At 39.8% G+C, this 17245-nt stretch overlaps 1 protein-coding gene across 1 annotated transcript; it reads right to left on the reverse strand.

Moving 5' to 3' along the window:
* Window positions 1–7730: 7730 nt before the first annotated feature.
* On the reverse strand, window positions 7731–9461 carry LOC146392715 (general transcription factor II-I repeat domain-containing protein 2A-like). Its single transcript, XM_084952037.1, has one exon. The coding sequence runs from the start codon at window positions 9459–9461 to the stop codon at window positions 7731–7733; it is 1731 nt and encodes a 576-aa protein (XP_084808163.1).
* Window positions 9462–17245: the final 7784 nt, after the last annotated feature.

The raw sequence follows: 17245 nt of genomic DNA on the forward strand, positions 1-17245 counted from the left end.
AGTACTCTTGCTGCAGCATTTTGGATTAACTGAAGCTTTTTCAGGGAGTTTTTAGGACATCTTGATAATAGCGAATTACAGTAGTCCAGCCTAGAAGTAATAAATACATGAACTAGTTTTTTAGCGCCACTCTGTGACAGGATATTTCTCATTTTAGAGATCAGTACATTAAATAAACCACTTGCTCAGCTGGAGTAACGGAGGGCAGAATGGAGTCAAACTCCGCTGACACGGAAAGGTACAGTTCTGGACACCGGGTAACAAAAAGAGGCCTGCAACTTTTTATTCTGATAACATCCACGTGTTTGGCTAGTGGGAGGAAAGAAAAAGCATGCAGGGAAAATCCACACAGGCAGAAAGACAAGGGAAGACAAAAGTCAGAGAGAAACCCACAGCTTACCAGGAAGCCCATAACAGGAACACTGTTGCTGTGAAGCAGTAGTGCCAACCCTGCACCACTGTGGCACCTTTGTTTTTATATAGAGAATGGCAGAATGGAGTTTTCTGTAAAACTACAGTGCTTAAAGAGTTCATTAGACTGCCAGTCATAAAAATAACAAAAATCAAATATTTCAAATCAGTCAAAAACATGTTGAAAACTAAAAATGGTATTGATGAGTTATTTATTAGGCAAATAACGCTGGTTTAATGTCTCACAAATTATGTGATGAATTATCTTCTCTGAGAAGTCAGAAGTTAGTCAAGCATAACATCCTAGTTACTACTAAAACTTTCTGTTCAGTTAAATAATTGTACATTTAAACTGTAATTTACTCAACTTTACTCAAAAATATGTATGTGCTTTCCAATTTCTTCTGCTATTTTGTAAAACACTAAATTTGAAAATTCATGGATAACAACAATATTTTAGGGTCAAAAATAATATAATATAATTTTTTCCTAAAAGACTCATACTGGTAGATTAACCGTTACAGAAAGAAACAACAATGATTCTGGTAATTACCTGTGGTATTTTTTTTTTTTTTGCAGCTATATCATAAATGTTACACTGAGTGGTCTAATACATTTGTTAAGCATTGTATGTAAATACCTTTCGATGTGTGTCAGAATAATTGTGTCCTAGAGTTTCAAGAAGTAGAATGGGAAGCAGAACCTTCATCAATCATGCAGACTCCTCTCATGTGGAACCAGCTCCTTGTTTTAATTTGGTAGACAGACATGGTTGCTACATTAAGATTAGGCTTAAAACATTCCTTTTTAGGTATGGCTTCTATTTATAGCTGGTTCAGGTGTCCCTGAATTACCCCATAGTTATTCTGCTAAAGGTTGCTGTTGATGCACTGACCACCTCTTCTCCATTATCATCTTTTCACTCCCTGTGGCTTTAAATACAACTATTGCGCATGTCATTAAATTTCTCTCATAGTTTCTGTTTTGTCCTGTCTCTGTATGATCTCCATTTTCTTCTTTCCCCTCACTATGCCCACCTGTCACAGCAGATAGCCCCCCTTAAGTATGGGAGGACTGATCCAAATCTCTATAGTATCAATACCAATATTGGTTCTGGTATCGAAGCAATACTCATGTGAAATAAATCAATACATTAGTTTCAGTTTCTTTCAGGTACCTACAATCACACTTTTCCCCTCGTGCTGTGTTTTGTTGTCCTGCAGTCATGTGTCTGAGCAGCGCTGAGCAGAGACATGTAGGCTACAGTGAATGATTGTCAAATAAATAACTTAGGAAATGGGGACTTCAGGGTCTGTGTAGCTGTTCATTCAGAACTGAATTGATGCAGTATTTATGTGCACATAAATATTTTAGCTAAGATAATTATTTAAAACATAGATAATCCATCTTATTCTGACATTATTTGTTGAAGGGTTAGAGTTAGGGTAATAACCCTAATAAGTACCTTCAACTTAAATTCTGAGTTGTAGACTCAAGGCTTTTTTTTAGTTTTAATCCCTCCACTTCCACCAGGAGAACACTTTTTCACGTCAAGGTATCTAATAATGCAGTATCGCCATAGTGTCTCCAAGTTGTATTTTGCTGGTGGGTGCTGCAGCAGTGTTGTCTGCTTTGTTAGAGGTGTGGCAGTAGCATAAGTTTATAATCCAGGACATGCTGGTTCACATTCCATTTTGACCTTTGTGTTTTGCTCTTGGTTAAGCTTTTTTCCCTCCTGCCTTTTTTGGTAACTTTCCCTTTCATTACTGATTAGTTTTACCCACATAAAACTACATTTTTAGGGTTAGAAAAATTTAGTCAGGAGAAAATGCCCTATTCCTATAATTTCATAACCAAGTTGGGTCATGCAACTCTGCATGTTGAACATGACTAAGACCCCAGCAATCTTGACAAAATACTATTCATATCCTGGGAATGACAACAGGCTCAACATTTGATACAATAAATAATATTTGTATGACAGTTGACATGACATATGCACTTGCTTCCAGTCTCGTTAGTGTTTAGCCATAAGTGAGGTGTATTATTTTTTCCAAACTTATCAATTCATGTCTTTTCATGTTGCTATCAAAACTGATCTCTTCTGTCCAACAAATTGGAACAAGATTTTTTTTATAAAGAAAGAATTAATGATACGATACAGCAGCAAAGTAAGGTTGACATCAGGACTGTACATGCATTACTGCTACAAAAAGATAAGCACTCAATCGTAATAGTAGTATGACAAGTGAGACACAGCCAAGCTCAGACTCACAGAGTATAAAAAAGGGAATGAGAGAGGAGAGATTAAAATGGAAAGCATAGGTGACTTTGCTTCAGTGCTGTACAAGTTTGCCAAATTTGATGGACCATATGCTGTCGAAACTCCCACAGACCATGACAGTGAGTGTTTTCTCTAATCAATCATTGTGGGCATCTCTGAACTGTGGACAAGCTTGATTTTTATCTTCAGATGAAATTGAGAGCAAGAGAGGGATGATCAATGATTGAGAACACTATTCAAGGGAGAGGGAAGATTTTAGGCATCTGTCATCACTCACAGTTAGACACAAGCTCAATCGACCAAAAATGGTGACTTTCTGTTCCAGGTCTGCCTTAATATTCAAGCTTTGAATGTTAATACTGTTACAATGTGCTTTGGCCACTGTTAAGTCACCAGAGCACATTGTAATAAACACAAATGTAAAACATAAAAATATTTTATGAGGTTTTTCCAAAAGCTCTTAAGTACAGGATTTGCTGTTACCACATGCACAGTGGCAATAAAATGTTTTTTTTTGTTTGTTTGTTTTTAAATCCAGCAATTTAGCCAAGCTACAAGACTATATATGTAGACCTATGTTTAGGTGAAAAAAAAATTAAAAGAAGGCACACATCTTGTTTATATAGAGAAAAACTTCAAGGTGTTACCTTGGCAACTAGGAAAACAAAGGTTTTTTTGTTTTTTTACATTTCATATATTTAAACCTTACCAATTATATTTTTAATCCGTGTCCTGTAGGTTTTTTTTTAACCTAACCTAACCTTATCCAAGGCTAATCATAACCAAGCAACATATTAGCAATTATTAAGATATTAAAATAATTATTCAAATGATGTGTGTAAAAGCATAAGAGAGACCCAAGTCAAGTCCTCCACCTCGTATCTAACCATTATATGAGATTTTCGTTCCTTTTAATCACTACAGAGTATGTGAAAGTAAAATTTAAAATAATTTTTTTAGAAGCTACCCAGTACTTAGTGAAACTTTTACTATTTTTACTATTTGGGGAGGTCAAAAAGTCTTTAGGGGCACAGTGACAATCTGTTTCTTTTGGATAATGTCTGTACAATAGGCCTCACTTTAAGCATGTCTATATGCATTTTAATGAAAGTAACATATTGTCATATTAGTTTATTGTGTTAGATGTGATTCCAAGTTAGTGGAGATTTAACAGTTTGATTATCTGTTATGATGCAGAAAATGAAAGAACCAAATGTGTGTAAAATGGATGTAGCATCATTTCACATCAGTCCTGTTGGTACAATTGGAGCTGAGGAGATTTAGAAGAGATTCAGTAGCAACAGTGCTATTGAACTGCTGCTAGTTATAGACACTCACTTTCATTATTATTGAGACTGAATCTGCTTATTTTTTCCAGCTGGAAAAAATGATTGAAAAAGCCTGAGGATTAGGAGGTTAAATAGAATATGCACAGTGTGACAGTTAAATGTCTACTGAGTAAAATAAAAATATCATTTTATGTTTCTAATTAAATGCTCCAGAAAAAAAAATATAGTGACCCTTTTTTACTTATAAAGAGGAACGAGAGCAGTTGATGGGACTTGAATCCTGAATCGACACTAATGACTTTTTAAAAATTGGTTTAAAAAAAATGATTGTATGTAGTCACACTGAAGATGGGGGTAGATCTGTAGCTGGGATCACCACCCCAGTGGCCTGAGGGTTGTTTTGGCCTGCCATGAATGGTCAGCCTGATGGTCTGGGTTTATGGACCAAGCAGAATCCACAAATCAGGCACATCTCTATCAGCCACAGAATGGGCCAGATTTACTAAATGGACCAAATTTACAAATCAGAAACTTGTAAACAGTGTGCACAAGAACACAAAACATTTACCATAAGTTCTTGAGCTGACCATGTGGGTGCCTAAATTTGAGCATCACTCTGGGCTTTTCTGCAGGCTGTGTTAAAGTGTTTGCATGTATTCAAGTCAAACCAAACCCAAATACAAGCAAAAACAACAAACCCTCCTAGGTCACAGTCCCAAAGTCAGACTGCGCATCTAGCAGTGGTGCAAAAACAGAAAGATCCCCACAAAACAGTCTCAGGCGGCCGAGAACTATAACAAAAGAGTTCAGGTGGCCTTCCTCGGGTCCCGTGATAGCAGCAGGACGCATCAGGCGGCCTGCCACGGTTGCAATAGCGGCGGCGCTGCATCTCCGGCGGCCTGCCAAGGGTCCAGTGGCGGCGGCGGCGCAGCTCCGGTGAGGCACAGTGTTGCATGGCACACAATCCATGACGTGCTGGCCGTGGACGTAGTCGCCGTGTTGGGCGTGGTGGCCGTGCTGGTCTCTCCGGCTCGCTGAGCTCCTCCGCGGGCAGCGCGGGCTCCTCCGGCTCGCTGAGGTCCTCCGCGGGCAGCACGGGCTCCTCCGGTTCGCTGAGCTCCTGCTCGGGGCGCAAGCTCCTCCGGCTCAGGCTGAGCAAGCTCCTCTAGCTCAGGCTGAGCAGGTCTGGGTTGCGGTGCAAAGAGTGGTGTGGAGACCTCTGACTGAGGCGATGCCAGCTGCACTGACGGCTGGCTTATAGCAGCGTCTGTGGTGTCACCATCCACTGTAAACAAAGAAACAGATGGTGTGAGAAATTAAAAAGTGTCCCCATTACTCACCACAGCCGACAGTTGAGATGTCCGGGGATCCGGCTGCGGTGAGGAGCGCCGGTGGCACGAACATCGTTTCTGTGTAGACGACGGGTCGGCGTGTCAGGCTGTGAATCCACGGCTGGGCCGGTGAGCAGCCTGAATAGGAGTGGAGGTGGACGGTTGAAAGCAGGAAGTCCATAACGACTGGGTTGAGAGAGCCCACCAGCCAGGGAAATTTAAAAAGCGTTTCTTGCAGCCGCCTCTCCACGGCGCGACGCAACCCTTCCCCAGGCTTCTCCCTCCACAAATCACACAGTCTGTAAACTTTGTCCATCACCTCCCTCCTGAGCCTCTCCTCAGAGTCCGCTGGGCCTATGTTTGGCTGGATCATCCTGTCATGTGTGGAAGGAGGACCCAAATGCTGGACTCTGTGTGCTTAGCAGTGCGTTTATTTACAGTGAAATGGAAAATAACAATAAATCCTCAGTGTGTTCCCGAATCCCGTGACATGTCCTCTTCCCAGTGTCAGCGTTCCTTGTCCGTGTCAGTGTCTGAGCACCCCGTGCTCGCTGACCTCTCGTCTCCATGCTTCTGCTGCGGAGATAACAAACAGGCAGCCGTAAGACACACACAATGTGGTAGACTAACCGTACTGACTGGCCGAGAGACTAACATGAAGTCACGCAATGATCCAGCATTGGAGAGAGCTCCACCACACTCTTAAGTAGCTCCTCCGACGAGGCTTGATCAGCTGTGTGATGGTCTTCAGGTGTGGCCAACCACCTGGCAGGGCCACACCACCAGGCCCGACGGTGGCTGTAAACAGGTGATCTTAGAAACACCAGCATCCACACACACACATAAACACACATACCTGCAAGCAGGGAGAACGAGGGACAGCACACCAAAAACACACATGATAAAATACTAATCCATAACTACTCAGGGACCCTGGATCACTCAGACCCAGGACCCTGACAATATTACTATGTTGGATAGTATGTGTCAAGGTAAGTATCAGAAAAAAAGATATCTGTGCGCACTTCTGAAAATGACAGAGATGTTCTTATGGTGTAACTGAACTCTGTGTAGAAATGTGTAACATGAAACCTGTCTTGCTCACTGTAATAAGGAAAACAAGATTATTATTATTATTATTATTATTATTATTATACAGGGTGGGCCATTTATATGGATACACCATAATAAAATGGGAATGGCTGGTGATATTAAAGTCCTGTTTGTATATGTGAGTATATGTGAGGGGGCAAACTCCTCAAGATGGGTGGTGACCATGGTGGCCATTTAGAAGTCGGCCACCTTGGATACAACTTTTGTTTTTTCAATAGGAAGAGGGCCATGTGACACATCAAACTTATTGGTAATGTCACAAGATGGTAAATAATGATGTTCTAATACCATCTCACAGATCAGCTGTTACACATGATTTAGGTTTATAAATAATTTATTATAGTTTGTATTAATGCAGCTCTCCTCTGAAAATTTGTTGAGTTTATATACTCAGGACCTCGCAGAGTCCCCAGCTATTTCTAAGAGACAAGTTTGACCTTGTAGACAACCAATATTGACTCTTCTTTAGCCTCCTTTCATTCAGCTGTCACACTGAAAGAGACAAACTCATAAAAGCTTTGCTTTATTTTAGGACACCACTCACTCCCTCACAATCCATCATCAGGTATGCTTGTTTCTGACCTCACTGTTCTCAGCAGGTAATTAATGAAATAAACTGACTGCAGTTTTGTAAACAAATTAGCACACTGTTAGTAGATGATCCACAGAACTTTCCACTCCCACTGGGGCATCTTTCCCTTGCAAATACATAATCACAAATTTTTCCCATGATTTTCAGTGATAAAACTAAAACTGCAACTCTTTGGTAATGTCAGGGTTTTTCTGGTCTTTGACCCAGTGTTTTCAGTTTGGACTTTGTCACTGTTTATTTTCCATGTGTTCCCTGTCTTATTGTGTTAGCCATCTGTCTGTGTGCATTATGTTCAGTTCTATTTCTATGTGTCATTTGTTAGATTTAGTTCAGCTGTGTGTTCTCACCTATTTCTTACCCTCATTAGCCAGTGTATTTAAGCCCTCAGTTTCTCTCAGTTTGTTGTCCTGTCATCATCGATTCCATGTGTGTGTTTCCGGCTCAGTTCAGTCCACCCATTCAGTCAGCCAGTCAGTTGTCTTATTCTTGTTAATTCTGTAGGTCAGGGGTGCTCACACTTTTTCCGCATGTGAGCTACTTATAAAATGACCAAGTCAAAATGATCTACCCACTACAAAAATCCAAAACATATACTTATTTATAAATATATTGAGGATTCTTTATATCTACAATGTATATACATGCAGAACCGCAATATCCAATATTTCACAACACAATTAACAATGTAAATTTTTTGTCATTACCTGAGTTTACTCTGATGACTTGCACTGAATTGAATCAGCCAGGGATGCATAGTCCGGACAGTAGCTGCTGACGGCCAGCCTCAAACACACTTCCAAATGTTCATCAGTCACGGTGGAACGGTACTTGGACTTAATGATCTTCATGTGGGAAAATGATGACTCACATAAATAAGTGGAGCCGAATAATGCAGTCAAAGAGGCAGCACATTTCCTCATGTTGGGGTACTTTACTTCTGTGAGTAAGTTCCAGAACTGTCCATGATCTCTGGACTTCAGCTCAATGTCGGCTTGTAGTGTCAAAATCTCATCTTCCACTCCAGAAGAGTTCAGGTGAAATAGTTTTGCAATTTTTGATGCGAGTGAATCGATCTCAGCATCTTCCCGAAAAGGATAGCACATGAAGGTAGCGACTGGCTCGAGCAAAGAAAAGTCTTGAAAGCGTTTGTCAAACTCTGACAGACAATTGTCAATCTGCTCTGTGTAGCGTGCACTGTCAAGTTGCAAACAGGCCATCCCTTGCATCTCCAGCTCTGACGCCAGGTTTTGAAAGTTTATCAAATCATGGCGCTGCAGCTTTAAAGAGAGATGTTGCATCTTTCGTTTGAAAGCATTAACTGAGCTGATCATGTTGATCACTGTTTTGTCTTTTCCTTGCAGCTGTAGATTAAGGTCATTCAACATGTTTGTCAGATCGGTTAAAAATGCCAAGTCTAACAGCCACTGACCGTCATTAAGTTGCATGTATTCTGCTTGTCCAGCTACACGGAAAAACTCCTTAATCTCCGGACAGAGCTCTCGAAATCTTTGCAGGAATTTCCCTCGACTAAGCCACCTCACGTCAGTGTGTAGCAACAACTCAGAGTGGTCGCAGTCAGCCTTCTCCAGATGTGCACGAAATAACCGTCTTTGAAGAGATCTGGCGCAAATAGAACAGGCGATCTTCGTTGCAACATTCATGATCTCCTTCATGTTGAGCATTTTAGCGCATAACGCTTGTTGGTGGATTATGCAATGGTAATTTAGGAAGTCCGGGAAAGCATCGTCCTGCCTGCACTTGGCAATAAATCCATTCAAGCGGCCAACCATTGCGGGTGCTCCATCTGTGGTAATAGACACCAATTTGTACACTGGGAGCTGGGTTTTCTCGATAAAGTTTTTGAACGACTGAAATATGTCCTCTCCTCGCGTCTGTTCTTTCATGGGCAGGACTGTTAATAGCTCTTCTTTTGCAGTGATATCAGTAAACACCATACGAATGAAAATGCACACCTGGGCTGTGTCACTCACGTCCGTAGATTCGTCCAACTGCAGTGAGAAACACTGGCAATCTCCGTTGTCCTTCCAAAGTTGCTGGGTTAAATCCTCCGCCATGGCTTCACAGCGCCGTGTAACTGTACTTCTTGACAGCTGGAGAGCTTTGATCGAAGATGTTATTTCTGCCTTATTTTTAAAGTCTCGGAACAATGAGCCAGCTGCTTCAACGAATGCCTCTTTTACCATCTCTCCATCTTGAAAAGACTTCTTGTTTTTAACGATGATGTGACTCACCCGGAACGATGCTTCGGTGGCGGCTTTCGCTTTTGAAGTTTGTTGTGTGAAAAATGACTGCTGTCCGGACAACTGGGATTTTAGTTTATTCACCTTTTTCTTTCTTAGCTCGCTTTTCGGCGGGAATGTAGTGTCGTATTTTCCGTGAACAGTTCGAAAATGCCGCTCCACATTTCCCTTCTTTGGCATTGCGATGGTAGCCTGGCAGATGAGGCAAACGCACTTCGAAAATGACATCGTGAAAAAAAAGTCCTCCTCCCATTCCGTATGAAAGTGATACGTTTTTGTCTTCTTACTTGGTCCAGCTCCCTCACTCATTTTTAACCCTTTCTTAGGTTTAAGAGAAAAAACCGAGAGCTAAAAATTGGAGTTAACTCGCTGACTAGCTTGTCAGTTTTACTACACTTCGCGCCGCTGTTTGCGCATGCGCAGCGACCTAAGCGTCAGAAAAAATCTGATGTCATCTGACTGGCTTCCCTGTATCAATCAAGTGACAGGATGGATGATAGGCTGGCATCTATTTTTTTAATGCCATGCGATCTACCAATACTACCTTTGCGATCGACTGGTCGATCGCGATCGACGTATTGAGCACCCCTGCTGTAGGTATAGTGGTTTATTAAAGTGTTTATTAAAATACCATCCTTCACCAGCCTGTGAGTCCTACATTTGTGTTCTCTCTTCCTTCTCTCAATACCTAACAGAATGACAAGACAGGTGCCGCGAAGACATTCAGTGGTCCCAGCGTCCCCAGATTTATTTTGGACTGTGTCTTTACTAACGAAACACCCTTAAACTGACAACTGAATATTTTATTGAGATGGATCACACCAGATCAGTGCTCCACCATCGCACAGCACAGCGATTCCAGTGTGTTCCACCAGAGCTACAAGTAAAGCTAAAGATTTTGCACTGCACTCACAGCTTTGAGCATACCACCCGTGACAGTTATGCACTCATTCTGATAACATCTCTCCCCTTCATTCCAAATATGAATGGGGAAATAAGCGCTAGCAACAACTATCAAACACACATAAAGGTAAAAATAAGACATGTTTTTCTGGCATTAAAGACAAAACTTTTGATGTTTTTCTTTATTTTCATGACTATTTACATTGTAGATTCTCACTAAAGCCAACAAAACTATGAATGAACACAGATGTGTAAGCACATTGTGTGGGCCAGATCCGGGCCATACCAATTTTGCTATGTGGGGAGATGTGGTGGTGGAGTGAGGAAGTGCAGAAAAGTGTTCCGTGGAAGAGGATGGCAAAGAAAGAGTGGGACAGTCAGGAGATAGCGAAAATAGATAAAAGTGTCTAGGCATTAGTGATGGGATTTCCGGCTCTTTTTAGAGAACCGGCTCTTTCGGCTCGGCTCACTAAAAAGAGCCGGCTCTTTCGGCTCCCAACCGGCTCTTCAGGCTGTTTTGTTGTTTTAATTAATTTATTATTAACAACAATATAAAATTATGAACAAAAGGAATTACTAATGTAAAAAAAACCGTGGTTTTATTTTTATATGTTTATATATAAATATATACGGTGGCCCCTAGAGACAAAGCACATACAAACTCCAAAAAGCACGTACAAATTCCAAAGCATGTACAAACTCAAAACACATTTCTAGCGTTAACTGAACTTCCAAAACAGAGCTACCTAGATCACTTAAATTACACAATTGAAAGCATATGTGTATTGTTTGTGTATTTATACACAAGTACTCATATATATTCAAATAATAAAAAAAAATGTTCATTTACCTGTTACTACCACACACCAAATCCAGTCGTTGGTACTTCCTGGCTTGTGTAGCCACTAGGTAACAAAAGCTCAACACTGTCCCTAGCATCCTGGAGCACTTCTGTTGTGTTTTGCACATTCTGGAGTTTGTACGTTTTGGAGTTTGTGCTTCGGAGTTTGTACGTGTTTTGGAGTTTGTACGTGATTTGGCGTTTGTACATGATTTGGAGTTTGTATGTGATTTGGAGTTTGTATGTGCTTTGTCTCTAGGGGCCACCGTAAATATACTTTTATTTATTCACTCCACATAAAATCTAATAAATAAATCATATAATACAAAAACCAACTATTTACATTTCAACTTTTAACTATTTAAATTTTCAGCTTTTTCCTTTTAAACAAATTTAAAGTGAAACAACACAAAACACTGCAATCCTCAACACTATTAAATATAAATTAAAATATGAAAACAGAAAGAAGATGCACATTCTCTGTCATACAGGCCTGCATGAATAAACTTTCTGAATCCTCTATTATCCACAACTGAAAATAGTTGTGGATGATTACTATACCTTTCTAATGTGACGTTGTTGTCCCTGGCTCTCTTTCCCTCGGGCTTTGTTCCTGTGCTACTGCGAGTGTAACTACCACCCCTCCCCCCTCTTCCCAGTGCAAAGCACAAGGCTCACGTTCGGAGTGAAGCGGAAAAAAAGTGCGAGAGAGAGGGTGAGAGAAAGAAAAACACCACCACGGTTCCCAATAAGGAGCCGGCTTGCTCACTTCAAAGAGTCGGCTCTAAGAGTCGTTTCGTTCGCGACCGACACATCACTACCAAGCACCAATCCTCCCACCAGCACCAATTCATCATCATCTTCACCTGCAAGTCAGTTTCGCTTTCTGTTCAGTGTCCTCCAACAAGGACGGGTGGTGGTGGGGTTCATAATGTTCACAATGATATTTTATCAGTTGCTGGTTTAACCATGGATGAGGCAATGGCTATCATGTTATTTTCTTTTCAATGACTTTACATGCTCATTGCTGGATTTGTGGAAAAAATTCAACTCAAATCGGCTCGGACAGTCTCGGTCGTTGTGTCCTTCGGCAAGACACTTCACCCGTTGCCACTTCACCCGTTGCCTACTGGTGGTGGTCAGTGGCGCCAGTGTCCGGCAGCCTCGCCTCTGTCAGTGCGCCCCAGGGTGGCTGTGGCTACAATGTAGCTTGCCATCACCAGTGTGTGAATGTGTGTGTGAATGGGTGGATGACTGGATATGTAAAGCGCTTTGGGGTCCTTAGGGACTAGTAAAGCGCTATATAAATACAGGCCATTTACCATTTACCATTCAGCAAAAAGACAGGTGGTGTTGGAAGCAAAGAGAAGCATGAAGCTGTGGGAGTTGTTGGAGCTAGATTGAGAAGAGAGATGACGATGAGTGAGCAGCAAATATCCTTGGGCAAAATGCTAACCCAAAGTTGCTCTCTGATGCATCCATATATGAATATGTGTGCATGTGTCTACTTAGATAGAAAAACTATTTTAAAAAAGTGCTTGTGTGAATGGATGAACGAGGCAAGTTGTATAAAAGTGTGTGGAGTGCTCAGCTACATTAGAAAAGTATAAACCAGTCAGTTTGTTGAAATTGCCCTTATATTTCTTAAGCCATCTAAGACTGTCTTTTTGTAAATGGGTCTATCATCAAATGAAAAAATGTGAAATTTTTAATAAGTTTTTCCAGGTAGATTATTAAACAGTGGTTTTACTGGTTTGAACCACTTGAATAACTACTCTATATGTAGCCCATTCATTAAAGTTTACATCAGGACTTATGAACTGTATTACAAAGGTTTGCATTAAACTTTATGTGACCTGATTATGCTGAGCTCTTTATCTCCTTTTTGAATCACAGTTGCAGGAGAAAGCAAGAAATACAACTGAAGCTGGAATATCACCCTAACAGATGTTGTGGTTTTGCAAATCATCCTTCCCCTGAAAGACTGAAACAGATAATAAAAGATCAAGACATTTTTTCCAAAAACAGCTGAGCTGTGTATGTCTGTGGAAAGACATACACTGCTCTCAGTCTGCTCCTGCTTTAGTCTCAGCTGCCAGTAAGCAGAGTTACAAACTTTACAGAGCATAGAGGTCTCCCCAGTGTCATACTGAATGATTACCATATCACTGCAGAAATATGACTACGGTTCTTCTGTTTTACTTTGACAGGTGCTGCCAATGTTCATGTGTTTATCTAGAGAAACTCACACCTGAAGGCGTCTCCAAGGAAACAGTGACATCTTAAGTTACAAAGAAGTACTTGTCACTCCATGCTCAATAGAGCTGACACATGGCTTTAATGGATTTTATTCAATATATTATCCAGCACTGAATGGAAACACTCAAAGTCCTTGAAATGTTACTTTCAGTACTGTTCACTAAAATTCTAGAACAACCCTTTTGGACTGGGACTCAGGTGTGTTGTGGCATCACAGCAGACTATGTGTGTTTGTGTGAGTGTGTCTGTGTGGCATTCATCTTAAAAAGCCATTCGAAATGAAGTGTCAGTGGTTATCCAGCAGAGTGGCCCAGATATTACTTCATTTATTTCTATGGAGCTGTATGACTCACTGCTGTGACTAATGGTTTGTGTGTGTGTGTGTGTGTGTGTGAGGGAGAGAGAGATTGAGAGAGAGAGAAAGATATAGGAAAACAGTGACATTAGTTAGCTAAAAATGTTCTATTATCTCTATTACTGTTGCCATGTCTCAAACTGCATACTTGTTATTTAAAGTGTGCAGGACAATGTAGACTATTGCGGACAGATACACGAAGTGCTGTATCAGTACCTTCTCAGAATGGTGCTAATGGTAAATCACTTTCAGCCACAAGAAAGAGCACAAGCAAATGTTCTCAGCACCTAAGATAATAAAAATGCTAACTACTTAGCTAAGAGCAGGAGATTTTGGGTGGTTGCTTTGTTTACTGATCATCTATGTTAAATTGTCATCTTCACTGTCAGAGAATTCTGTATTAGGTTTACAAAAAAGTGCACTCACTGGACAGTTTATTAGGTGCAACTTTTCAATTAACTGTTAGCACAAATGTCTAAGCAGGTACTGTGCATTTCTTTATATTTTACTTCCAAGGAGGCAGAGTTTCTCATATTTGATCTAGAGCAATAGTCTTTCTGGATTTCTTTCTTTAGTTTTTCTTTAGATGTTGTTTCATTTATTTTCAATCTATCTTTGAACCAGGCTGTTCTGGTTGTGTGGTTAGTAGTGTTGGTTCATAGCAACAGGGTCCTGTGTTTGAATTCAGTCTTGGGGCAGTTTGCATATTTACGCTGTATATGTTTTGGTTCTTTCCAGGTAATCTGGCTTCCTCCCACAGTCCAAGTGGTTAAGTTAATTGGTGATTCTAAATTGACTGTGGGTATGAATATGAGGATGAAACAGATGATAATCAGTTATTAGAAAACTGTTCCTAAAAACTATGTTTATACAAAAAAGAACAGCTTGAAAAAAATGCAAAAGTTTGTAAAAAATCATTAAGTGCAAGATAAATGTTATTATTTCATATACTTCAATTCCTCTTTAATTTATCCATCAACTTGAGCTTAGTAACTGAGACAGGCTAATACCAGCTGACATTCAATGCAGAAGATTAATTATGTCAACTGTGATTTTTTTGCTTCCTCTAATCCTTCCCAATGTCTTTCCTCTTTCTCTCCTGGTGGAAACACTGAATCTGCCCTCGGGCCTACTCCCAGTAGGACATTCCTGAAGCACCTCACCTAAGAGGCATTCAGAAGGCATCTTAAACAGGTGCTCAGACCACCCCAACTTTCTCCTTTCAATGTGGAAGTAGCAGAGTAGTATAGTAGCTCTACTCTAAGCTCCCCCTCCCCTGAATGACCAAGCTCCTCACCCTAGCCCTAAGGGGGAGCCAAACTATCCTTTAAACAAAGTGTATTCCCACCACTCCTGTATTTACGATCTCATTCATTTAGTCACTATTCAGGGCTTGTGGCTATAGATGAGGGTAGTAACGTAGATTGACAGCTTTGCTTTCACACTTTTCTCTCTCTTTACCACACAAGACTGCTACACCATCTGCATCACTGCAGATTCTCCAAGCCCATGCGGGCTGGGAGATACAGGTCAAAAGCAGTACATGGGACCACCCTCCTTTGGGGCCACCACTTGCAGGGCAGGCAATATGGGTTTAGTGCTTTGTGGAGGTCCTGGCAGTCAAATCAGTTTTTATTCTTTACTCAACAAGAACTTCTGTGATTTTGAAAACAGAACTACATTTAATACACACTTTACAGTAAATCTTTATATTTACAGCATCATATTTATTTACATATTCATAGCTCTTTAAGTGAGCTAAAAAAAAAATGGCTTATAGCACTTTGGGGTTTTAGAAAATTGGTTCTGTGTAAACTTAAAACTGATACAATCTCCAAATACCTTTGCTCAACTATTAGGGTTTGATAAACCATTTATTAAATGTTTTTATATTCTATAATGCTAAATTGGAGCACTTAGTGTTACTATTTAAATCACTCCATGTCTCTTTGCTTACGTCTCAAACTCAGTGCACAGATTCCTCCGACACCTGCAATATTTATCACATACTTTTCTCCATCTCAATATTTGATGTTTCCTTAATGCTCCATGACAGTGTGAGGTTTCTGAAGTTGCCAGCAGAAAGTTAATTTGCTGAGGGAGTATAAATAATTAAAAAATGTAGGCTTAAATGAAAAATCTCCCACCTTCATTTAACTTTTGTTCATCATGTTCTCATTAAAGTTGTCGCTCCAAATTTTTACAGAGCTTTACATCTCACATATTCAAATGTTTATCTAATGTATTATATAATCATAACTTTTGTCAACTGTATCAAACATGAGAACTGCAAAACTGCAAAATTTTAAAATGATATTTCCTGTGTTACTTTCTTTGTTGTGAATATTTTGTTTCAGGTATTAAAAATAAGCTACAATTGAATTGTTTATGGAATTGTATCTGACAATAAAAAAGGGTGACAATACAGGCTACAGTGTGTGTGACTGTAATATAAATCTTAGGTTTATATTGTTAAATGGTTATTAAGTGGCAATGTGTTTCAGGTCATTTAACAGAGTAATCAAGAAAAAAGTATATAATGACAAGTGTAATAAATTACTTTTCTCCAGAAAATAAATAATCAAGTATAATGTGTCTTGTTTTTATAGTGCAGGTCTGCTCTTGTTGATTTAAGGCAGAAATTGTTTTAAATCAATTGCATACAGTTACACTGGTGAATAAAATTATGCCTTAACTTTTGTTTCGCTGCTGCTTTAAACACTAAGTTCTAAACTAGCATTGGCAAGCAGTTTACTACCTGACAGAGATGTATTCACCCATGCTTGCACCCATTACGGCAGCATTACAGGCTTCTAGGAACTGTGTGTATGTGCTGGGGTAACAAATTACCTCCAACCATCTTTCAAATGTTATAAAGCATTGCTATAAAAACACTTAAATTGTTCGGATAAAATTCAGAGTGTAAGATCCCTCTTGTGGATATGTTTCCTGTTAAACTTAAAAAGAAGAAGAATGCGTTTAAACATTTCCTTAGTGGGTCCATGACTCACCTCTATCCACTATCTCTGGTCCTTTGTCTTTCAAATGTAATCGCATTGTGTCCAAGTGTTGTCCTTGAATAATGCTTAAAGCAGAGTGCACTAACATTATTAACATTCCATGTGGTCTATTTAACTGTTCAAGGGTCAAATTCTTCTGAATTCTGGTATGATGAAACTATTTCTAATGAGTACAAATGAAACACTTGCTGTAAAAATTGTACAATTGAATATTTTTAGAAAAAAGATGGATGCTACAAACTTAATTAAGTTTTTCAATGCAAAATATGTGCGCTGTGCGTGAGGATCACATGCACATACATAAAAAGAGACACATAGAGAGGACAAAGACACAAGGGGAACTAATAAATAAGTAACTAAACTGATCATAAGTAAACTCAGAGACATAATAAGAATGAACTCAGAACTAACCAATTAAATGAAAATAATAATAATAATAATACTACATAATAGATACCAAAACACAAGAAAACTCAAAACGCTGACCCAGAACCATGATACTTGGCCACTGTCAACAGTTCCACACTGAGGCTGTTGTATGAAAGTCAACAGCAATTAGTGATATTCATGAAATTCTTGGTACTGA

This window comes from Perissodus microlepis, chromosome 2 (assembly GCF_051167445.1).
Source record: "Perissodus microlepis isolate ML-2025 ecotype Zambia chromosome 2, ASM5116744v1, whole genome shotgun sequence".
NCBI classification, from domain to species: domain Eukaryota; kingdom Metazoa; phylum Chordata; class Actinopteri; order Cichliformes; family Cichlidae; genus Perissodus; species Perissodus microlepis.